The following is a 25,841-nucleotide window of genomic DNA, read 5'->3' as shown; positions in this document are numbered from 1 at the left end:
TCCTGACTGTCTTTACCTACCCAGCCAACCAGCAAACTCTCTGAAGGTGACCAGGTTCTTGCGGTCCTGGTCTAAAAGCGCGAAGGTGCGGTTTGCCAGTGTGTCAGCGTGCTGGTTTGAGCCCCCGGGCCACGGAACCAGCAGCCCGTACAGGCTCTTGAACTGGGGCCGGTCCAGTCGGTACTGCCTCTCAATGTAGGAGCAACCAGAGTCGCCGTGATGCCACGCCGCCGCCTCCGCCGCTGCCACAGAGCTGCTGTCACCCCAGTACAGACTGATGAAGTGCTCCGTCTGGGGGGTGGTGAGGAGCGACAGGGTGGGAAGTGAAGATGATCATTTTACTGATGAAGGAAACAAGCTAGTGGAAAGATGGATAAGAAGATACCTTGAAGAGGTCGTAGACGTCAGCCAAGTTCTCTGGAGACATGGAAACATCCGGAGTCACCACTCTCAGCTGCACAGACACACAGAGGGAGGCGTTTAACTTGTTTTCACAGTCGGACTGTATGACAGCACCACATGTACATTCTCTGTCTGCTCACAGCGTTTTCTTTGGCGGTGTCTTCATGAGCCTGCAGCACTTGGATTCTGTGTCGACAGCGAAGCCTCTCAATATGCCTCACACTCAGGTCTCCGAATTTCTGACAAAGACACACGGATCGTATGCAGGGTCAGCGGAACATAAAATCATTGCATAAAATGTGCAAAAAATCAACACGTTCAAAATCAAAATCAGTCTCAGCGATGAGATGTGTGCGCGTCTCACCTCGTAGGACTGGTTGATGAGGTCGGTGATGTTTGTGTGGCCCACAGCGGGAACATCAGCGTCGCTGCTGCTCGTCTCCGGTGCAGCGGGCGGCGAGGATGGAACACAAGACGACTCTTCACTTCCAACCTGGTCCAGAAAACTCCAAAGCACAGATCAGAGGAGTCATTTCATGTGCTCTCAAAATACAAAAGCAACCCCTAAACCCTCCATTCGCAAATGTTGAGTTTGGCATCAAAGTGCTGATTGGGGTTTTGTTGAAAGTGTGAAACAGGCGCCTCTCTGACTGGCAGTCCCTGTTTCCAATGTACAACTACTGAGAAAGATTTAGATTTCTTTTAAACGACGCAGTCAATCAATATCAAAAACAAAAAATCTGAATCACAGAAGTACCTTGTGAGAATCATCAGGGCCTGTCCGTCATCAGTGCTGGCAGAGAGCTGTGCAGCGTTGGCCTCCAGCGCAGCCAGACCCAGCTGGAAGATGGCTTTGATGCCGTGGAAGAAGAAACAGTCGACCACGCAGACGGCGCTGTGGAAGGGCAGCACGCTGAGGAAGAGGGTGAGGAACCAAGAGAGGGAGACGGAGGACAGGGAGGACAGGTCTGGAACATGTTCAGCCAGCTCAGGCAGACGCTCCCTGATCAGCTCCTCAAACACAGACTGGTCCACCTGAGCTCCTGCGGGAGTCAAACATGGAGAAGTGGGTTCGTGTGTGTGTGTGTGTGTGTGTGTGTCTGACTCATATCCTTGTTCTCGTGTGTACGTTTGGGCTGTTGTTCATGATTTCCACCACTAGATGGCAGCAAATGTGCTGTTACTCCCCCTTATGTACACAATGTATTTTTCTTTGTTGTTCAACTCGCTACAGCGTGCTGCAGGAAAAATTTAATTCAACTATTATTTTAGAACTGCGCTGATGATGATGAATGATTTCGCTTTTATTCAAAGAGTGATAAACATGTCCTGTTAAGACAAAAGTGACCCAACAGACTAACGCTGTTCCCAGGCTGAATGAATTGGTGTTTTTGTTTTCCTGGGTTAGGAACATTGTTAACACTAATACAAATATATTACATCAAAGATACAGCATCATCTTTTAAGTGAGGTCTATGTTCCCCATACACATTCTTAGAAGACACTTACTGCTGCACCCACAAACATCTGGACATTCACAGAGAGAGGAAATTGCTTCAAATGCACCTTGCATGTCAAAAACAAACAGCCTGATAAACACAGGAAATAAGCCCCATGTAGAGGACAAAAATAAGTCTTTGGGTTGTTTGTGTCTGACAAGCAGCAGCGCAGACAAAACAAGACACAATGTGAGACAGTTTGAAGGTATAAGCCCCTCGGTGGTCCAACACATGCAGCTTGTATGTGAATGATTAAAGCGTATGTGCTTTAAAACGAGCGGCGGCTTCAGAGATGCTCACAGTCCTCCACACACTTTTTGCTTCCTGATAAAAACTGATTTATATTAAAATATTTTAGCTTTCATAATAATTCATTAATGATGCATTATTATAATAATACTACACTAATAATAAACAATAAATCAGGATATGGATGCATATATTTTGCCCAACAGTATATTTGTTGCTGCAGATGTTTTACTCATGTAATCAGGTGTATCTGAGTTATGGAAATGGTTTTGTTTGTTTGTTGATGACGGCTCAAACTCGAAACTCACACAAATGAGTTGTTATCAAGGACATTTTTCTGCTTGGGAACTGTAAAAGGCACTGGAGTGAGTGTGCATTATGGCCATTTAAAAGAGTCATGGTCGTGTGTAGGGGCCCAGGCAATAACGCAAAACAGTCTCCAACGTCTCGTGAGGAGCATGAGCCAAAGAAGTTAAGCTGTCATCGATGCACATTGACTTTGTGCTTATTATCAAGAGTGTGCCATGTGTCGAGTGTTGAATACAGGATATGTAATTAGAGTGAAATTAAATGTGTCACATTACTTTTAAGGACCAAAAACATTCACAAAACACAAAATAAAAATGCAGATATGTCACAGAATAAAAATCAAGTTTAAAATATCAAGTGCTGATATATCCCTGACTTGTTTTGAGTGGTTGATAAAAGTAACTAATTTATGTACTTTGTTGCTTTGAGTTCCAGTTTGTTTGACTTTACCTGCTGAGCCACATACTAAAGAAAATGACAGTTTAAGTTTAACAAAACTAGCAGTTAGTCAGAGATGTGCTGTTGAGAAGATATCAAAGACGCTAACAAAGCAACATCGTACATAAAGTAAGCACTGCAGAAACATAAAATAGATTGCAGCACTGAGTTATACTAGAAATCTGTAAATGATACAGTTATGGCTAAAAATGGCAAAACAAATATACAAGTTTGAAGACGATTTCACTTATCCCCACACTGCACACCAACGGTCAGTTTTCTATCCGGAAGTGACAGGTTGTCTTTCAGGTGATTGCATCTATAAACCAAGGTAGGAGGATGACACACGACCCGAGTCATACATCATTATACCAGATGAGAAAATATATATATATTTGGCAGCGTGGCTCATCAGCATAGTCAGGAAAGGACTCACACAAATATATAAAATACACTAGTGAGGGGCTTTAATTAAAACCGTCTCTTTGTCTTCGACCTTTCAGATCTTACCTATGACTCTGCGGTTGAAGTAGTCAGGCAGCATCCTCTCACACACAGCCACCAGCAGCCAGAAAGCTTCTTCTTCTTTAGCATAGAGCAGCAGCACCGATGCCAAGATGTTCATAGACTGAACAGAGGGAGATCAGAGAGGAGGAAGATGCAGGAACAGTCTTTTAATTACAGCCAATTTATTATGCCAGATTACAATTATGTTCCCGGTGCTATTTGCAACAAAAGGTGATTTTTGAGACTCATTCCAAACTCGTCAAACACTGAAGCTTTGGGATGGCGGCCAGTCTAACCTATAATCTACAAATCTATGGCCTACAATCACAAAGCACTGGTACAAGTTGGGAATGAGACTCAAACATAAACTTTTCTTACAAAAGGGCACTTTTAAATAATTGGCAATCTATGTTTGTTTTTATGAAAGACGTACAATATGGATCCTGGTGGATGCAGCTTGGAGTTAAAATCGGTAGCACAAAGAAAAACCTTAAATTTCCTTTGGTGAGACGCCACAGGTGCACAGGGCAAACACAGAATAATAATAATAACAAACAGACACCATGACAGCTATTTTTGTGTAACCAATTTTCAGAAATGTTATGTTTGAATATGTGAATGATGACATATTAGATTAACGCTTTCTGAAAAGCCCTCAGAATGTAAAGAGGAATAACAATGGAAAGTGTATGTATAAGTGTATGTAAGTTCTACTGAAGTGGAGATTTGCATAAGTTCCCAGAATAGCTGACCTAAAATAAAATGTGTATTTTGGAGGTTTTCCTTCCACTAGCCTGAAAGAAGCTGAAACGAAATAGGCGAAAACCTAAAAAATTAAACTGTGCATTAAAAAAGGAATACGCTAAAAAAGATCAGGATTATTAAATTAGCAAAAAATTATTTTTATTTCTATATGCTGTCTTTGAGTGATGATTTAATTATAATAAAAAAATAAAATAAAAAATGTCAAAATAAAATTTCTAAATCATTTTTAAACAGCTTCTTTTTATTAAACTTCACAGTTTGATTTACTCACTGAATTATCTTTAAACGGTTTAAACTATGTACTCTTGACATGCAGATGTCACAAGGTGAGTGTTCATTTCAGTACACGCACAAATCCAACATTTATCTATCACAGACAACAGTGAAAGGTTCCTATTAGCAGGTGGAGTGGATTAAATATTTCAATGCAGGAAACATTCATACACTTCACACTTCATTGCTGTAATATTCGCACATATTCGCATCAACTCTGCACTGATGTCACCATTACATCAACAGGTCCTTACCTGACAGTATCCGATCTTGGGGTTGCGGTGAGCGTACGCAGTGAGGACACGTCTCAGTGCAGCGATGCCGGTGGGGTTTTGAAAGGCGGGATGGTCCGGCAGAGAGCGGTGAAGGTCTCGCTCAATCTCCTCTGTGGCCAGGCTGCTCTGACCCATCGACTTCTGCACCAGGCTGGTGTAATAGCCCTGATGAGACTCCAGCTCGGAGGACGCATCTGCACAAAACAGAGATAGAGATGCTTTAAATAAGTAAACAAGTGAGTGGATACAAGTGGACGAAATGAGGTTCCGCCGTAGGGTGTCTGGGCTCAGTCTTAGAGACAGGTTTAGTAGTTCAGACTGTGGCGAGCTCGGACTAGAGCTGCTGCCCCTTTGCGTCAAAAGGAGCCAGCTGAGCTGGTTTGGGCATCTGGTTAGAATGCCTCCCCTTGGAGGTTTACCAGGCATGACAAACTGGGTGGGACCTGGGGCCAGACCCAGATCCTACTGCAGGGATCATATATGCCATCTGGCCTGGGAACGCTTCAGGATCCCCCAGGAGGAGCTGGAAAGTGTTGCTGCAGAGAAGGAGGTCTGGAATACCGATCTAAGCCTGCTGCCTCTGGAACCCGACCTTGGATAAGCGGATGGATGGTAAATGAATGAATGAATAAATTAATGAATAAATAGATGGATGGATGGATGGATGGATAGATGGATGAGTAAAGCATGAAAAGACTTCCTTCTCACAAACATCTTCAAAACAGCCCCTTCTCTCAATTCTCATCCTCTGAGTGCTCTGACAAAAACAGGTACTTTATATTTCATTGGTTAGGTTTCAGCAAGCATACAGAACGTGACTGTTTCCTTAGGGTCTGATTATTCTGAACGGAAGAATCTCTAGTTGATTAATCGAATGAATAAATTCAGTCTACATCAACCTTTATAAACTGAGTCAACTGAACCCTGCACAGTAGACAAGCTTTTTTATTAAGACCAAGATAACGCTCCAACCACAGCCCCCTGTTTCCTCCAAAGTGACTCTCCGTGACAAAAAAAAATAGAGGAAGTTGGAACTTAGGACATAAAGGACAGAACATTCTGTATCATCATACAGATCATACATACAGTAACACACACACACACACACACACACACACACACCGCCCCCGAGGGTGAATACTTTGCATTTAGCCGTGGGAAAATATATGTGGGAATGAAACTGCTTCTCATAATTGAATACAAGCTGTCGTGTCAGGAATTTTCTTTGTCTTCTATTCTTATTCTGGGGTAAACAGAGATGACCCTTCTTCTTTTCTGATGTGGTAATGTGCTCACAGATAAATGTGATAACGACATAGAATAGACAGAAAGCACAAGCTGGATACAGGCATAATAAAATAATAGGAAGATACTGTAAAGAAATATCAATAGTTTCAGTTTGTCTTGGTGCTCAGGAGTTTTGTTGTTCTTTTTTTATTCCAGGTGTGGTTTCAGTTCCGTTCAACTGTTTCAGTTCAGAAACTGATTCTTTCTCAGGGTGGCTGCACGGAGGAACCGACAGCAAGCCAAAACAAGCTGGCAGTTTGATTTTGACTGAAAATGTGTCGTCTGGAACATGTGGAGGTGCAGTGGACGAAGAAAAGAGGATGTGAAGCCTGAGATGTGTCCAAACCCACATGTCCCTGTGTCTGTCCGCCATATCACCATCACCAGCTTGTGTAACCTCCTACAGTTGTTCTCACTGACACAGTTCACTCTGAGATGGACAGTATAACAAAGTCATTTGAACATTGATCTCAATGAAACATCCAAAGAAATGAACATAAGTCTAATTGAAACTGTTCACTTACAATCTCAAGTCCCTACTCATTTAGAATTTATTTTGTACTCAATCTGCAGGGCGTTTCATCAGAGATCGTTCCATTCCTAGCCCTTAAAACTAAATCTAAATCCTGACCTGTGACAGTTCTTTATCAAATGTCTGTTCTTGATGCACGTTCACACCTTTTGTCCTAATTTTACCTGAGAGTGTCATCCACAGCTCTCCTCGCAGCGACTCTGGTATCCCCATGGCAACCAGTCTCTGAATCTTCTCTGTGCGGAACATGTGGACGCCACGGCCAAACTCCAAGAAGTGATCCTCCCACAGCTGCTCCTTCACCTGCTCCATGCTCTGACACACACACACACACACAGATTAACATGCTTGTTGAGTGTGATGAGGTATTCAGACACTAGCTCAGATTTGTGCACTGTAAACTAGTTGAAGTTTATGTTTGCGGCGACTTTTTCCTCAAATGGGAGTTTTACTTGAGCTGAACTGTCAGACTCCTCCACCTTGTTGCCATTGGCTCCCGGCTGGCTTTGGTGGAAGGCTGTCATCAGAGCCTCGCTGTTCACGGTGTTACGCAGCACCTGCTCCTCTTTCTCCTCTTCATCAGAGAATCCAGTGTCATAGTAAAAGGTGTAGTAGGGTGTCGGGGCGCTCTGGGGAAAATAGAAGATACGAACAGAAACATCATATGATTCTTGCAGGAATTATTATATATCTCATATTTTCAATATTCTCTCATTGAAGCAGCTCATGTTCAAATTGCACTACAGTATGTCGATCTACCGATATTTCCTAAATGAAGTCTGAAACAGTACAGCAGCAGTTCACCTTGTTGTTCATTTTTGTGACTGGTCAGCTTTAAATTTTGATGGTGATTTCGATGTCTTTACATACCATAAGAGGTCCAACCCACTTCTTTGCTCAATCAGTGTGCTGGTATGAGTCATGAGTAAACTTTTTCTGAACTTCCATAAAAAAACTCCCATAAACCCGTAAAATGATCATGAAGCGGCCTATCAAATAAATCAAATAAAAACAGCGCTCTCGCATCACACGCACCATACTCCTCTTGCCGTCTTTCCTGCTGCGGAACATGGACTGTTTCCACTGTATAGATCGCAGTCTGGAGTTCAGGCTCTCCACCAGCTCGTTTCTGTCCTGCAGCTCGATCAGCTGGAAGGCCTTCTTAGTCCGAACACTCACTATGACGGGGTTGGGAAGCAGGCTGGTGCTCTCCGCTTTTTCTATGGACAACACCTGATGAGGAAATAGAGGAAATGGGGCATCAGAAGACAATCATTGTTTCCTTATGTGTCATGGGGATGAACGTAGAGAGGCTGGGTCCCATGTAATTGTGTTGGAATCTGTGGAGGAGAAACTGGGAACAACTGGAATTGGGGGTGCAATGTAAGAATTTTAGTTGAGAACATTCAAAACCGATTAAAAATGATCAACAGAGTGTAAGGAAATAACAGGTTCAACATCATACACCCACTGAAGTTAGCATGCTTAACCAGCGTGCCCCAGCATGTCACGTCTCAGAATAATCCAAAAACCTCTTCTTCCTGGTGGTCTAAAGCTTCTGTGCCACCACCGTAAACAACAACATTTCCTTGGTGGTCCAGCTAACTGCACAGCTAACTGAGCTAACTAGCTAATGACAGCGACAGTCATGGACATAAAAAGATAAGGCAGTTAACTGGTAATCCGATGACCAACAGGCAGCTTCTTACATATTGCACCTTTAAAGGGTGTTCTGAAATACTTAATTAATTTTTTTGTGTTAAATGATGTATATAAGAAGGTCTGAAATAAATAATCATACTATGAATTTACATTTTAGTACTTATTTACTACTTATTTCATGAACATATATAAAGAATATGTATTATTATTTTAGAAAAAGTAAAAGTAAACAACTTACTACTGAATTTGTGTAATAATGCCAACTTCTGTTATCCAAATTATTTGACTTAACACCGCAGTATTAATAATTTAACCGTCTCTTCCTGACATGATGTTTTCAATCAGCGAGGAGCAGATGCATCCACAGTTAATGTCTCTCGCTGTAGCTCAAACAAACAAGTGTACCACTCGTGCTAACTGTAACACAGTCTTCACGACGAGAAAAACAAAAACGTTAAAGCCAAGCTCAACAGGACATGTGCATGACTTAGAGAGAGACCACAGAGGTTAAAGGGAATCTGGAGGAACAGAAGGGGGATTATTCACAGTAACGGATTAGGTGGGTGAAAGCAATCATACTTTTCTAAAGACAATGCCTCAACAGAAAACAGAGGAAATAACAGAAGATTAAAAGCAGCAGCCGTGGGGGGAAGACAGAAGGCATGACTCCTCACATTGTTCATGAACAGACCGGGCTTCTGCCTGCTAATCTCTGCTTTTCACACGAAGAGCTGAACCAAACTCAAACAGGCCACAATAATTTGTACAATTGTGTAAAAAAAAAAAAAGAGCTTCACATATGCAGTTTAATTTACACATGCAAATACATCTGGAAATAATTTATTCCCATCTAGAAGCTGAAAACATGTAATAACCCTGTGTTTCTGTCATTATATACACCTACACGCTCACACTGACAGTGCATTACTGAACTGAACAGGATCAGCACTAAATCTGCAACTTTAACAACCGCATAAGCAACTATGTCACAATCAAGTCATTCAAAAAGAAAGGGAAACGTCAAATGCAGAAGGAACGTGTACTGTTTTTGATGTGATGTTGGAGCTTCATATTATATAACTGAGATGACAAATCCCTCAGTGGTCATTTCCTCTTCGGAATTTCAAAAATGCAGAACTTGTCCTTTAAATGACATTCCCCTCTGCATTATAATGTGTTAGTGTGTAAACACGATCAGCCACATGGAACCAGTCCATGTGTTACTCTTTAACCAGCAGCTGGCAGAGTCAACACACACTGTTTAACAAACTCGACTAAAAATGTGTGACCGTCACCGAGAGCCTGCCACAGAGACTCTCAGATAAAGGGCCTGGAACAACATCACTCAGTACAAAGAGTCTTGTAACTGTTTAGTCACTAGTTTCATTCACCAGGCTTAAAAAAGTCAGGTGAAAACATTGAGGAGAAAGTTGCACTCTGGTGGAGGGGCTTTGGTAAAATAAGACTCTTGACATCTTCTGCTGAATTTTGGGGAGATGGTGGTTTATCTTTCACCGGTTTTCAGCATCCCAACATCCATATCACACACTCTCAAAAGGACCCATATCATGATTATTTCCAAGTTTATATTTTTGTTCTGGATGTATACTAGACAATGTTTACATGCTTTAATGTAAAAAATCCCCAAAAACTGAGACATTTCAGCTTCTGTCTCTTTAAAGCTCTCCTCATGAAAAGCCCATCTGGCTGCATCCAAATGGCTTCACAGCACTCACAGACTTTGCAGACACTTTTGCGAGTCCACAGGACTTGAGGGCTGCCCAAACCCACAATCCACCCAGCCCACAAGGGTTCTCAAGTTGAATTGTGTCGGCTAGAAATAAAATTTAACCACATCATGGTAGAAAAATGCGTAAAAGAAAAAAAACAGGTTATGGAGGCAATCAAAATGCAAGCTGCAGGACCCATCCATTTGTAATTGCGTATCACTATCACTATTAGTAGATCGATAAACTTATTTTCTTAGACTTTTGTTTCTCACTGACTACTGCCCTTCACAGTAATTTATTCACATTACTATGGGGGAAATAACATTTTTAGGGCTGAACTTACAGTTAACCTGGTTCATTGTGCATAAAGTCACGCCTTATGGAACCTGTCCTTGTTTACTTCTGCTTTTAAACATATTGGGGGATAGGCAGGTAGAGCCAACAAGGCTTTTGTTTCATAAGGTCAGAAATAGCATACCACCATAGTGTACACAGCCTCATATTTTTATGACACATGGATGTCGTAAAATGGTAAAAAAAAAAAAAACATATATAAACAACACAAACACTGCACTGTTTTCCTGATGAACAGGTAACCTCAGTGAGGCTGTGATGCAGGTACTGTACCTCTGACAGCGGTATGATCAGGATGCAGCTGCCTTCCTCTCGGCTGGAGAAACACAGGTAGCTGTCAGTGGTGTAGAGAGTCCCGGCTGTGTGGCTGCGTGAATGGGGTGTCCATAAAGAACAAGAGGCCACCTCATGGAGCTTTTCGGCACGAGGGAGCCGAAACAGAGCCAGGACGTACTCCCTTATTGCCTGTTCCTCCAGGATCCTGGGAAAGAGACGATGAGGGGAAGTTAGTCAAAACAAGGTTAAACACTTTCAGACTTAGCTGAAGAAACTTATTAATAAAAACATAAACATTAAATCTTAGTTAAAGGAGACATGTTATGCTCATTTTCAGGTTCATCATTTTATTTTGGGTTACTACTAGAACAGGTTTACATGCTTTAATGCTCAGAAACACATCAGTGTTCTCAAACCGTCAAAGGCTGCAGCTCTGTATTCCCCCTCAGTGTGAAATGCTGTTTTAGCTTCTGTCTCTTTAAGATCCCCATCCATCAAATACGCCGTCACTCAGATTGGTCGGTACACACATGCCTGACCCAGCACTGCCGATGGAAACAGCTGTGCTAAACTAATTCTTATGTGCAAAACTAGCCGCTAGCCATAAATCTTGCATACGTGTGACATGGTGACTTAGTGTGATGTCACAAAGTCACAGAATTAAAGGCGGGACTGCTGATGAGGCGTTTCAGGAACAGTGTTTTCTGTGGGACAGAGGAGCTCCTGTGGGTGTGGACTTTGACCTTTTTAACTTTCAAGATCATTTACATGCTCAAGATCATGTAACACTCTGAAGAGAAGAAAAAATGAACACAGAAGAATAGATCTCCTTTAAATAAAACAATACCAAAACCTTTGCACATGAGGAGGATGTGGGTGTGTCGGAGGGGGCTGTGGCAGCAAATCAGCAGTGGGCATCTATATCATCATGACTGGATGTTATTAGTCCACTGGTAGCCAAGAACCTACCAGCTGACTAGAATGAGCAGCTGGTGGTGAAGCATGAATGAAGCAGTTGATGCTCATCAGCTAATGCAAACATGAACTGAACAAATGTTAAACTCCATTTAGGAAATGTTGATGTCTGAAACAAAATCCAGCATTGAAGACTGTGGCAATGTCACATGAAGGCCAGGAGGCAACAGTAAAGGATAGTACTTCCCCTCTATAATTTCATCTTGAACACAATGGTCTGGTTCACTTGACAAAATCACGTGACTCCTCATAGAGAGCGACAGAGTGGCCCAGCTGTCTCTGCCGATGCAAACCCTCTGTTCTTACACAGTATCACCATGTGCAGCTGATCTTTTAATTTGTACCGGCCATCTTCACAACATGTGTTTCCAGTCTAGACCTCTTACACTTACACTTTTCACTTCCCTTCACATACAGTCGCCCCTCTAACTCTCAGTTAAACAGACCTCAGTGCTGCAGTCAAGGAAGCTCGCACTGCATGAGCCTTTGCTGAAACAAACAATCCACTTTTGAGTTGTTCTGCTGTTCTGCAAAGAAATGCACGGACTGTTTGAGGTAGTTCCTTGCCAACATTACGATGAGAGGTCTTCAATTTTATTGTAGTTAGTGTAAATTACAACACACCAGCCAACTGTGTATGTGTGGATGGATATGGGGCGGGTTTGGAGCAGAAGCTCTGCCTTCAGGCTGACATGAGAGGCAGCCTACTGCCCTAGTTGGCTTGAAGCCAAAGTCTGGTTTGAGCCTTGAGGAGGTGGGCTCACTTTTCAGTTATGGAAATTGTGCAATGTCCTTGAACATTTTGTGGGAGGTTGCATAAATACAGATATGAACTTCTCTTGGCCGACCATGACTTCAGGTTATTAAATCAACACAAGCCTCTCCATTTTTATCCATCACATGATATTCATTCATCACCAGAATCAACCCAATCGCATCACCTGTTCCTCAATGAAGTGCAATAAGCATCTGATGTTGATTAAACATATGCTGTATTTACAGTTGGATGTCATCTTGTCATGTGCTGCATGGAAAGTGACAGCAGAATGTGACATGCTACGTTTTTACATCAGGAAAGAAGAGTGCAACTGCACCATTCCACTGCCGACTATACACCATTTCAGGACCATTTTGAGGATTGAAACTTTCAGTGAATAAGTAAATGGCTTTATTGATTGTTACTGAGGGAACTGCCATTTCTTTACTTCTGTGTTTTATTGCCTTTTTAAAAGTGCTACCTCTTGTGATTTCCCCAGCAGCCAGTTTTACATGCATGGTGTTTTCCCACTTTTTCTTTTTCTCTCCACTCTGGAGTCTCTGTAGTTCCTGTGTCCGGTCTGTGTCCTTTCTATTTCTTCTTCCTTTTTTCACTTCTACATCCTTTGATGTATGCATGCCCATCAACTGTAAAGACAAAAATATGTGTGCTATTCACAGGTACTGCCACGCAGTCAGACATCTGTACTGCATCTCGGGCAGTTTCGGTTTTAATTCGACTTCCTTTTGCGGCAGTGAGGTTTTTACATTTAGATAGAAATAAGTGATGGGTACATCACAGCAGGCATCTGAGTGGCACAAAATGTTGTTTGTGCAGTCAAGGTGCGGTTTGTTGTACAGTGCTTTACAGACACAGAGTGCACGATACATGTAGAAAAACACATGATGAAAATAATAAAGTTAAAGACACTTCAGTGTATCAAACGTGTGAATCTTATCACTCATCTGTTCAGGACTACAATAATGTCTTAAGACTATGTTATGTTATGTTGACAGCTGAGTATGATGTTTTTGTCTCTCTTCACATGGGTTATGCTGTCATTACTACAACTTGACATTCATCAAATACATCTTGGGTTAGTTCTAAGTTAGCCCACGCTTCCGCTGCTGGTACGTTTCGTCAGAATTGCTTGTCAAATTGTCTGACAGCTTCGGAGATTCCATGCCCCACACGTCTTTCCGACACCAGATTAAGGGGAGCTGTGTCCCGTTGAAACCGACAATCTCACAGTCACACCCAGCTCACACCATCACTGGCCTGCTGTGCTGTAAAGAGAAAGCAGCCAGGGCTCAAACTGCTCTCTGCAGCTCTCTCTTGCTACTGATGCATCAGTAAATTAGACGCGCTGTTTGCTGGGGGTGTCACAATTCTCCACATCCACGACACGATTTGACTGACCTCTTGGTGATGCGTGTGGGCTGCTGCAGGACTCGGTCCAGCTCCAGGCCCTCATTGTCCAGCAGCTTCCTCAGGGCAATGTCAGCCAGCTGACCTATGACCCCGAAGGCCTCGTCCCGGTTGAGGAACATGGAGAATTCCCTCTGCCGCTGCCGCGTGCTGACCCGGATCGCCTCCGTCATCAGACCGGTGGAGACCCGCTCCAACCGTGTCATCTCCGCCCAGGGAATCACAAACTTGACTGTGGGAGAAAACAGACAGGTAATAGTTGACTGCATGTCACAGTGAGTATTAGACATGTGAAGCAAATTCACAACTTCACAACCTCACAACTTCACAAAGCAAAGCAGTCGTGCTTCTATTCTGTAGTCAAGTGCAGCCAATTTTGTGGAAAATGAAAAGTCAAGTCAAGTCAAGAGGCTACAAGAAACAAAACTGAGCAGCGATGAGCCTCCAGCTTGCAAACTTTAAATCACATATTTCTTGCAATGCTCCCTTTCTTTATCTATTTTCATAATTTCATAGCTTCCTGAAATAGAGTAAAAGCGTGTGGGTGGGTTTGCATTTTTGAGTATTTGCCAGATTAAAAAAAAAAGTGTTGAAAATCTTTTTCAAGACATTTACATTGACAGCATGGATCAATAAATAGTGGGGAGTGACTCCCTGATTATCAGAGGCCTCACTTTGGTGTACAGACCTTCCTTCCCCAGCAGGAAGGAGTAGAAGGACATATGGTTGATGCTGAGGTAGAGGAATCCCTGTCGAGGCACCCGGCCCTTCCAGCAGCAGCAGGAGTAGTACGTCACCAGTTTCTCTGACGAGGGGAGGCCAAAGTGCAGCTCGAACTTCAGCAGCGCCTCCCTGAACTTTTCCGGGTCCTCCTCCTGGGCGGCCTGTCGACCCCGAAGCTCCTCTGCAATAAGGCCCTACACAGGAGGAAGGTTACACCCATTACCTCAGAGCCCTCTACACTGACTCGGTACAAGGATTTATGTTTCCATCATCATCCTACAATCCAAGGCGGATACTGTACATTGATTCAACAAATGCCGTAAATCCTTTTAAATCCACAGAAAAAGCTTTGTCAACACATCTCTAAACTGAAAATGATCCTCCTTCTGGGTTCATGCCGCTCAGCAGGTTTCACACCTTGACTTTTCCTTTGACGAAGCTGGCAACATCCTCCTTATTCTCAAACACAGACAGTGAGTGAAGCAGGTTGTGGACCAGCCAGTCCCAGTGCTTGTTCACCTCCTCTATGGCAGCTCCTATCACACAACAAGACAAAACCCAGGAGGGAGTTTAACAGCTGCGGCCGGTCTAATGAGTCAGTTGAGGATACAGAAAAACATATAGAGGAAGGAGACTTGATGGTTGTGCTCACCGCTGGCGATCACCCAGCTGATCTGGGAGCTGGGAACCTGGAGGAGGATGCGGAAGGGTGTGACCCTGGCATTGGAGTCCAGCACAGTGTCCAGAGCCCCCACCAGGAGACCTGCGAAGCAACATGACACAGAATCAGATGGGAACATATTCTAGAGACGGACCTGAAGCAACAGTGATCATTTTATTGGTGTCCAAACTCATCGTGAGGTATCCACTGCTTGTAGTGCTGTCTGGATTCTTTAAAGAGAATTGGGCCTATTACATCTTACCCCAGGGACAGTGACCTCAAGCTAGACAACAATGCAACAGAAAACCAGTGAACAAGATCCTGAAAAAAGGAATGTCTAACTTTTCAGATATGAATACATTTATTGGGCCTCTTAAATCCCCACTGCAGAGAGAGAGAGAGTAAACAATGCAGCCATAGACTGAATTTGTAAAAACCTGTGTGAGCAGAGCCACAAGAACCAATATGTTAGCACCAAGCCTGCCAGAGGAGAGCCAGACTTTGAAGTCAACATTGTAGTGGCCAAACTTTTTAATTACATCGTCATGCGATGCACTGCAGTCCATCAAGACTTTTTTCCCATTAGCTAACACTGCGAAAGAAGCATCTGTTAAATGCAGGATACATTTTTTTGAGTGCGACAAACCACGCCAAATGAGTCGATTGACTGTCATAATTTGAGCCATTCAATCCTACAAAATTTGGAAAGCTGCACAACTTAATCATTAATCCACATTCAAGTTAGATGAGCGCTAAGAAGTCTCTCGTGCACCCGCTCTATGGGCCCCACAACACGGAAGATCTGGCTATTTTTATATACGTGAAGTCGCTTCACGTGCCACTGAGCAGCTTTCATAGGGATGAACAGAGCTCCACCTCTAACACTGTTTTGAGAAGTGTGTTGTGCTAATTGAAGCATTTATTTTCATGTTTTCTACAGTTGAGCATGGTCCAACTTTATTGCAGAGCAGAGCTTCGTCCCCTTTGAACCAGTCTCTGAGCACTACACCCCTTTTTGGGTCCCCCCACCAACACTGGTCTCCGCACAGGTTTTACAAGGTAACATTAACATTTAAAACATCAACACAGCAAGTCACGTGAAAAGATGTCAGCAGAGGTAAAAAAACAAAACAAAAACAAAAAAAAAAAAAAACAGCATCCATACATGCTGCCTGCACTTTTTACTAATTCACTATAACATGATAGCATTTTGTGAAATTGTCACCTCCTAAACAAATACTGAACCCTCACACCACTAATGTCATTTTTTGGGCGCTCTCTCTGTTTGGCTCAGAGGGGAGGCGTTCATACATATTTCACAGCTACATGACAGAAATACACCAACAGGTCTGAAGAAGGCAGAGACATGTTGACTGGAGGCCCAGGAGGAGGACCCAGAGTCAGTCTGTTGTTACTTATCCTTTTACTGCAGCATTTGAAGTTGTTATGGTGCTTTTTCATGACTGTGTTCAAATTGCATTTATATGTGTTTTATGTTGCTCTTCTTGTTTCCTTATTTGATATCTGTTTCAAAGTTCATCTCCAAAGTCCAACAAAATGTGACCTGATGTAATTACTGCTCTGATTAAACTCACTGTCGATGTGATTAAACTCACTGATGAGTTTAATCAGATCAGTCATCTCTACAGCTGCAATCAGTCCACAGATGTTCAGAAGAATAGAACTGATCCAAAGAACCAACCATGTTGAGTGACTTCTTTCACTTGAACCAGTAGTCAAATATAGACAGAGCGAAACCACACAGACCACTTTGTGATCAGGCTGAAGCTGTGTCTGAGGATCATGTCTGCATCTATGTAAAGCATGACTAATCTGCATCATGCTCCCCCAATAACAGCTCTCTTTCTAGTGCTTTAATTCTCTATTTCCTGTGTGAAAAAACACATGCCGAGGCGGCCAGTATTCTGCCTTAGGAGATGGGAACTGAGGGGCCATGTTTAAAATTGCTCATCATGTTTCACACAACCTTGTTTTGAATGAATATAGAAGGAATTCATGACAATGTGGTGGCACATGACTGGGCGGGGCAGGTTTTTGGTTGTTGTTTTCTGGCACAGCTCACCATTATGTTCCTGCTCTCAAATGCACCCAGGAATACTTTCACCCCACATACAGACTTGGGTCAATATGCATGAAGCTGCTCTGTGTAAAATAAACATATGATACATGTATAATAAGTGCCTTCGTGTTCGTTTGAAATGTGTGATGACAAGTTGATAAAACCTAAACACTCTCTTACTTAACCGCTGATTCCTCTGGTCCTTTACGGTCTTTACTCCAGCTTTTTCTTTGAACTGCTGAAGATTTTTGGCTTTCTAAAAGCAGCATTATCAGCTGGATCAACCCAACCTGCAACAGCAAAGTACAACCCTGCATTTCAAACTCATGACTGAACAAGATGAGGGCAGACAGATCTCTATCTCTTTGTTCAGCACCGTCCTCTCTGATCTGGTACACAAGGGAAAAAGATGTGCATTCATACCGGGGGGGTGGGCGTGGGGGGGGCCAAAACCAAAACTTAACTGCGAACACTTATCGTAACATATTGTATAATACCGTGTAAAATAAGACTAGTAACACAACTTTCCCCTAACTGACTGATTTCCCAAATAATTATGAATAATTAGGGATCCTATTTGGACAGTTCCCTAAGAAATCTAGCAGGCCAAAGCAAGTGTAGAATTAATCAACTCTCACTGGTGATGAATCCGATCTCTTTAAGACACGCGGCATGGAGAGAAGTCTTATGCATGGTGTTCTCTTGACAAATATACCATCAGGTAAAAGAGAACAGCAGTTTCAGCCCTTCAGTCACACATTCAAGTGCTGCCCATGTCTTCCTCAGTACAATGGCTCTTTAATGGCACCTAAGAGGGTGACTGTCAGCTGACTCTGATCTGACTTCCCCACAACTTCTGTGGGGATTGACTGTTCAATTCCCATATTCCCCTCCTTTTGACACAAAGTACCAACACAGTATATTTGTGAATAACATGATAACTGACTTAATAATTCAATAAAAATGTTATCAATTAATGATTAGCTAAAATATCGTTGCCCAAGTATCTACATAAACATTCTCCAATTTACAGGTTTTCACTTGGAACCTGAAACTGTTGAACTGTACAACAAAAAGGTAATCATACCAATCTCTCATCTAAATCACTTTCCCAGGGCCTATTCTGACATTGGGTGCAAATCTGGTTCACTGTCACTGTCTCCCAAGTCTTAACTTGACAGCTTCATGGTGGTGAAACTACCTCGCTCTGCCAAGAAGAGCTTCGAAAACTAAACTAATTCATCAGAATGACATTTATTGGAGTCTTTTGGAGTCTCTTGAGGGTCAAAATGCTGTTCCCCATTCTTGGAATGTATGCCTTTTGTTAATTTTAGAGTCATTAAAGTCTGGGTATGTATCAAAGGAAACATCAATGTATAGTATCCTCTGTCACAAGCCTTAATCCAGACGTATTATAGCCTTCAAAAACCATATGTTTGTGGAGCCCAAAGCAGGTGGAAGAGTATATAAAGCCTGCTCGAGTAGACAGCTCTGGCTTGCGGCCAGATGTAAACCACATCTTAGAGTCAAAGTCAACCTGCCTGTAGCTGTGAACCCTGCATCCTGGCAACACAAAACCATCCGTCTGTCACCACAAAGCAGACAACGGATTTATGCTGGTAAACTCTCCCGAAAAGGGAAACAACATGAATCATCAGCCTTTCTCTGCTAATGGTCACATTGTGAGGGAATACTGCTGTGGAGACATGATGGCTACAGACAACCTTTATGAGTCTGGGAGAGGAGCCAAACAGAGATCTGCCTTTTACAAGACTATGATGTCTGTTTGCTCTTGAATGCATCGAACTTTCTTTTTCTTGTGTTTATGCTTCGTGTAAGTGGTTAAATCAAGGCCGACTGGTCAAATACTGAAACATTAAAGGCACAGTTCAGCAAAAATTGACAATTCGGCCCCACGCTGATGGACGGTCAAGTGAAAGATTCGTAGTCCACAAAACATTCCTGAGATCCCGATTTGATTTGAAAAGATGTTATTTACTACCTTGACACGCACTGTTAAGCTTGTGCACAGCGACAGTTTGTAGCTACGCGGCCACAGTGAAGATTTTGGTTTTAAAAATGATGGGAATCAGATCCTTTCATATAAATTTGGGATCTCAGTACCACCAGAAATCGGAACTCACCAAATGAGCTGTATGGAGCCATTTTAATTGTTTTTTGGTCATTTGTACTTTTTTTTTTTAATGAGTCCCCAGCCACATCAGCTGTATGAAACTACACCTGACTTTCCATCAGCATGGGGCTGAATTGTCAGTTTTGGGTGAACTTATCCTTTAAACACATGTGAAAGTTTTTTGGGGTGTGCACTGGCTCCGTAAAGGAAAGTATTTGGTTAGAAATATTAAAAAAATAACCCATACTGGTATGAAGGGAATGATGAGCTGCAGATGTTCAGCTGCCAAGCCCTTCTCATAAATCCTGCGTCATCACCGGTGTGATAGCAGCTGAAGAGTGTTTTGGAGACCACACTGATTTTCAGTTTCTGTTCTCATGTTTATAACTGGAAACACAGTCCATCCACTCAGAGCCATAAAACACACAACTGTGCTGTGCTGCCCGCCCCCCCCCAGCCCGTGTGGCAGTCATGCCAAAGCGAAGGTCGTTTAATTAGTTAATGTTGAACGATGTGACAACAGGACTTGACCCTTCACCCCCGCTTGCTATGGGAACAGCAGGAACAAACACACACACACATACGCTGGCCTGGAAGTTCCCGCTATTTTGTTTAATGAGAAGAGAGGTGGCCGGGTTCCTGCGCGGGGAAGAGGGAAGAGCATAAAGACGACACTATATGAACTGGTTGTCTGGTTTAATGGTATGAGGTGTCACTCATCACGTAACTCTGCTGTACAGACGACTGGCGGCCTGTAGTTTGAGCCTGTTGCACAGATACAAAACACAGAGAGGAAGCGAGACAGAGGAAGCGGCAAACATGGAGCAAGCTATAACTCACAGCAGTGGGAAGCGTTCGGACAGGCTACAGCTGCAACAAGCATGAGGTCACGAATTTGGATAATAATCACTATACAAGGACAGAACCTGCTCTGCAGGGTGAACTATTTAAAGCGTTTTTTGCCACCTTCAACATCTAATACAACAGAACGCCACAGAATGACAACCCTTTGTCCTCCCACAGGAAGTCACACTGAGATCAGTTTGATATGGACAGAGCATATTAAACTGACTGCTGTGGGTGGATTCTTCAGGCCAACAGTGATCTTATCATATCTATCGAACATGATGATTATTGTATGAGAAATGAAGGGGGAAGGAGTACCTAAACAGTGCTCTGTTAAAGATTTTAACCAAGTTATGTATCCACTATAAAACATATCAGCAGGAATAATATTATGAACCACAGAAATATGCATATTTAAGAAGGTATCATCAGAGTTGCTACCTGCTGTTTTTCTTGCTCTGTTTATGACTGTTAGCTTGTTAGCTCAGTTAGCTGTGCAACTAGCAACAGTATTAGTGTTTACACCACTGGCACAGGTCCTTTGGACCGCTGGGACAAAAAAGGTTTTCAGTAACACGACTAGATGTCCATGCAACACAATACATGAATGTTTTCGACATAGCGTCAAAAAAATCTTGAGTAACTTCTGCTCATATTTGTTGTTGTTTTTGAACGTTTTAAACTAAAAACTTCTTACATACTGCACCTTTAACACTGGAAATTGTTCATTTTATATGGTTAACAGTCCAAGACTCAAATATACTCAATTTACAGAGTAAAAAAACAGAGATATCAACAGAAAGGGGTTTCAAAAAGGAAGCTAAGAAAAGCTGAAGCATCTCGTCACAAGTCTGACTTTTACAGCAGTGTGATATGGTCTTTAAACTAATGTTGCTACATTTTGAGGCTGGATCACAGATTTGAAATCTCCTTAAAGTGCTTCATAAATGCGACAACAGAATGATAAGATCAGAGACCACAATACTTCTGAACAACATTGTAAATATGACCACTGGTGCTTTCACAGAATGCAAACACAATGAGATGTATGATCAATGATCATCAGTAATGTGGATATAATGACTATGCCTGGTAAGTTCAGAGAATGACATCACTTTACAGTAAGGCAGCCTTTAAAACCAAGAGAAGACAACACCGCCACATAACAACATCCAAAATCAGAGAGTGCCCGGACCTACTTCACTCAACCGAAAAGTCGATTCAGATTTAAGTGAGTCCATAAATCCTGAAGCTGACACAGTCGGCCAACTCTGGCCTTGTTTAAGCAGTAACAATAAATCTAAAAGTGCAACATTAATTCACTGACTGGACGCAAAACACACATCACATCCACTCAAACTGTAGAGAAGTCAAGTGTGCAATTAATTAAATCAGTATGAAGTCAAGTCAAGATAAGTCTTCCTGTTTTCTTTCAGCCTTTGCTGTCTCCCACACCGCTAATGTTTGACCCCTCAGTATCGCTCTTCCTTCCCCAGGCTCAGAAAGCCCCTCTCAGCCTGCCGTCTTGGCTCTGAGACCCGTGTGTCTGTATAGAAAGTGAGACCACTCTGTTGACACATAACCACTGATGTTGTCTCTGGTCCGGTCACAGAACTTCCACCACAGTCCAGAACCATACTTGAGCCTGGAGCCTGAACCCTGTCTTAAGGCCAGTGGTTAAGATCGAGTTAACCTGACATGTAATTATGAGGTTTATTTCAGGGCATCAGTTGCCATAGTAACACACAGAGGCCGTAGTTAAGGTCGGTATGTGGAGGAGCAGGGGCTTTCCTGACCGAGTTAACTCTTTAACTCTTCTGGGGAACACGGACACGGACCCTCGCTGCCCTTCGTGGTCTCTGTTCCTGTTGTTTGTGCCTTTCTCGTGTGTGTTATTTCCTCCCAGCTGACTGACGGTGGCTCCTCCCGTGTCGTCAGTGTTTACCTGTGCTGGCTGTGTGGCCTCTGCTCTGCTCGTGTTTTAAGTACTTTGTCTCTTTACCTGTGATCCTTCCTGTGGGCTCTCCGTGGCCTCTTCTCCTCTGCAGGAGGAAGAAGTCGTTGCTCCTCTCGGTCACCCAGAGCTTCAGGGCGTTTTTCAGCAGAACTTCCTCTGGGTTTAGCCACATTATCTTCCAGCAGGGGGAGGGACCGGAGGAAGCCCTCCGTCGCCTCGGTCCGTTCAGCGGGGGTGTGTAAAGTTTCCTCTGCCCGTGCTCGCTCCTACAGCGGCGGGTTCTCGGGTCTGTCCATGCTTATCCTGCGCTCCCGACAGCTGCAGGGCTCGGGCTTCCTCGCCTCTCGTCTGCTCCCTCACGCCCGATTTACAGCAGCTGTACACACTGTACAAGATCGTCTAGTTGGGAGGATGACTCACTCTGCAGTCGCATCGGGTTCCGGGAGTTTTTCTGAGTGGAGAGGATTTATTTTCCATGAGTAAAGAAAAACCTCCGAGGACCATGATAAACAAAAATGTTTCAGTCACACAGCAACTTAGTTTTCGGTCCTGGAATCACGAAATATCACAGGCTTTTTTTTTTTTTTTTTTTTTTTAATTTTTTTAAAAATTTTTTTATCGGTATCTATTTTGGCACAAAAGGCTTTCAGTAATGATCTGATGATGATAAATATGTGCAGTAATGATCAATTTGAGGAATAAAATATCCGCACAAAAAAGCTGACCATGAGCTGCTTCAAACATTCTGTACAGGCCAAATGTTATATTAACCATCATTAATAATTGATAAACGTATCATTAAACTGTAATTAATAGTCATTTCACTGTTAACAAACAATGGAATGCTTTAAAAAAAAAAACATTTATTAAGCAACTGTAAAGAATCACAAACATCAGTTTCAAACTTTACGATCAACTTTTACTTAATAAACAGTTTATGAAGCATTTTACTATTGTTAGCGATATTTTTTTAGTAAAGTTTATTTAATTAAAAACAGACCATTTAATGATTATGGTTTTCTAAAGTTTTACCCTCATTCACTCTTACCATGAATAAGGAAGATACATTGAAAGTAATGCAGCATAACTAAAGCCCCTCATTCATCATTATGTAACTATAAGTAAAGAAAAAAAAATAAAACAATTTAAAAGATGCTACACTCAAATGAGAAGTATAGAGACAGAAGCTTTAAATCAGTCATAATAAATTCACCAACTGTCCCTGTCAAACAAAAAACAGACAAACAAAAAACACAATTCTGTTTAATTTTAGATAGAAATATCTGCAACAACCTGCCATGATTCAGTTTTCTTAACTTTTTGATCAGTCTCATGAAGATTTTGCATGAACACACTTATGAAAGAACAACAGCCCGTGTCGAAGAAAATTATTCATCACATTTTCAAAGCATCTTCCATATGACTATTAATATAACAACAACAATTATAACATTAATAATAATACTACTAATAATAATACTACTAATAATAATACTAATAATAACAAAACAACAACAAAACAATAATAATAATAATAATAATAATAATAATAACGATGTATTATTATTATTATTATTATTATTATTATTATTATTATTATTGTTGTTAATATAATGGCGATGGGGATGGTAGTAGTATTGAACAAGCTATAGGCTAAATATAAAGTCAATGTTAAAAAACTGAAGTGCAAAAATGATAAGCCAACAAAGTAACTAACAAAACTAACCTCTTTATCAAATACAGAAGCAGCTTATGCAGGCGTTAGCACAGGACAGCTATTTCATTTTGTAAATAACTGTAAACTCAAATTTAATAAATACTAATTACATATCAACCACAACATTATGGAGCAAATCTTCTCTCTCGCAAAAATAAATCTCACCGATGAGGTTTGTGGGTCCTGAAACACGGCACAGAGTGGAACCTCTTCGTTTTGTTTTACTCCTCTTCCGCATTTCACCAACTTTCCCTTCCGCAAGTTCCGGTAGAGAGCCGCTGGCCCTCCTGTGATTGGCTGTCCAGCTGACACAGTGTTCAGGTGCTCAGTATGATATTGTCACACAAAGGCTTTTTGTATGAACTCAGTCCATTCATCTTAACAAAAAGACACTGCTTGGTGGCTCCAAATATAGACTGCCGGTTCATTTTCCACCAAGTCTATTACTTCTGACACTGCAAAGATTGTTTTTTTAAATTAGTGACCTTATAATTACTGTTAAAACTAAATTCCAGTAAAGAAGGCAACTAAAAACAACTTATGGTCATTTCTAACAGTCGTCTTTAGGGATGGGCTAACCGTGGAATTCCTGACATAAATACTCTTGAGGAAGGGAAGGGCAAAAACTGCAGTACGGATGAATAAGGTTGTAGGTTCGAATCCACCCAGGGACAAGTTGATTGTGCACACATTGCTCAGTGAAACGTGCAACTGTTGTGTCTCTGCATGCATCGTGCTGTCGTAGCTAAATAAATAAATAAGAGTCACACCTTTCTGTACTGAGGCGGCACATCCGGCTGCTGCTCTGTTCACACCGTTTCACAGATGAGGACAGTGTGCTCAACGTGGGTTTTATTTAAATGATCTCTTCCAGATCACGTCACATTAGGTCCGTTTAAAATAGCAAAGATTGAATTTGAGCAAAATGATTTTGGTGACTGATATATACAGCTGTACTGATCCAGTACTTTATTGTGGAAAATAATTAAAATCAAATTAAATAATTTTTAAAATTAAATAATATTAATAATTATTATTATCATAAATGAGTTGCTTTTCGCGACCTGTTGTCATTTTTTGATCCCCTAACTTTCCAGCTGGCGTGGTCATCAGGCCACATTGTTCAGGCTCGTTGAGGAGAATCACTTAAGTTGTGAACAAATGAAGTAGATTTCATCTTTACATACTTGTCCTCGGCGAGGCTCGCCTGTCCTGTGTCATCGCCCCCCCTGCTGTTGACCAGAGCAGGTTGTACACCGGCACACCTCCCCAGCGGGGAGAAACGTGCTCCTCCTCACTGTATCAGGTGTGATACTGAAGAGCTACGAAATGATCGAACAGGCTGATGGCTGATGTTCCCAGCAGACAAAAATCAACTGATGTGATGGCAGCTCCGGCTTGAATGACTGTGGTTTAGTTCACAGCCCGCCTAACCAATCAGCAAATGACAGAGAATTGTTATTGTTATCAATGATGATCATAATTAGATGGTGATAATAATCATTATAGGAAGAACGTACATTTATTTAGCATTTATTCACTTAGACTTTACAGTCAGTGGTTACAACAAAACATTTAAACAACATTTTCAGTTTCAATGCTTTATTGATCTAGTTTCCCTGAGATGGTGACACCATTAGAGTTATTTTCTCGTAGACAGTGGTACTGGCACAGAATCTGCAAAGTAAACTAGTAAATAAAATACTTGTGTAAAATACAAGTAACTGAAAAGTAACTTGTTAGGATAGTATTTGAGTAAATTATGAGTTGCTTAAAGTTTCCACTACTGAAAAATTTAACATGTAACTGCACATAGAGCTAAATGCTGAGGTAGTTTTTTAAGGTTCTGATGACTTCAGATTTAATGCAGAGGTAGAATGGTGGGATGGTTTAATTGAGCTCCTTATCTGCCAGTGGAGAGTCAGCTGTGTGAATGGAGACGCCAGCAGCAGAGTGGATCAGGGGTTTGTCAGCCTGATGATATTCACAGTCTGACTAAACAGAT

General features: G+C 42.0%; 1 protein-coding gene across 3 annotated transcripts in view; it reads right to left on the bottom strand.

Annotated features, from left to right (window-relative positions):
- LOC119026289 (TBC1 domain family member 8) overlaps nt 1–22,743 on the bottom strand; it is a 28,186-nt gene extending 5,443 nt beyond the window's left edge. The window contains exons 1-16 of one of the 3 annotated variants that reach the window (XR_005077097.1): nt 22,165–22,743; nt 15,094–15,204; nt 14,859–14,977; nt 14,407–14,635; nt 13,710–13,950; nt 10,556–10,763; nt 7,572–7,769; nt 6,989–7,165; nt 6,701–6,851; nt 4,697–4,911; nt 3,408–3,525; nt 1,160–1,445; nt 767–908; nt 543–641; nt 386–454; nt 21–291 (exon numbers count right to left, since the gene is read on the bottom strand). Coding sequence is in view for 2 of the 3 variants with exons in the window: in XM_037110542.1 (XP_036966437.1) it covers nt 21–291; nt 386–454; nt 543–641; nt 767–908; nt 1,160–1,445; nt 3,408–3,525; nt 4,697–4,911; nt 6,701–6,851; nt 6,989–7,165; nt 7,572–7,769; nt 10,556–10,763; nt 13,710–13,950; nt 14,407–14,635; nt 14,859–14,977; nt 15,094–15,204; nt 22,165–22,291 (2,761 nt within the window). In the remaining variant the exon portion in view is untranslated. The remainder of the gene's footprint in view (nt 1–20; nt 292–385; nt 455–542; nt 642–766; nt 909–1,159; nt 1,446–3,407; nt 3,526–4,696; nt 4,912–6,700; nt 6,852–6,988; nt 7,166–7,571; nt 7,770–10,555; nt 10,764–13,709; nt 13,951–14,406; nt 14,636–14,858; nt 14,978–15,093; nt 15,205–22,164) is intronic. The other 2 variants (XM_037110542.1, XM_037110543.1) reach the window with 2 other exon arrangements.
- Nucleotides 22,744–25,841: the final 3,098 nt, after the last annotated feature.

The sequence above is a fragment of the Acanthopagrus latus genome, chromosome 9 (assembly GCF_904848185.1).
Source record: "Acanthopagrus latus isolate v.2019 chromosome 9, fAcaLat1.1, whole genome shotgun sequence".
Taxonomy (NCBI): Eukaryota; Metazoa; Chordata; class Actinopteri; order Spariformes; family Sparidae; genus Acanthopagrus; species Acanthopagrus latus.
This window is presented reverse-complemented; position numbering and strand designations above follow the sequence as displayed.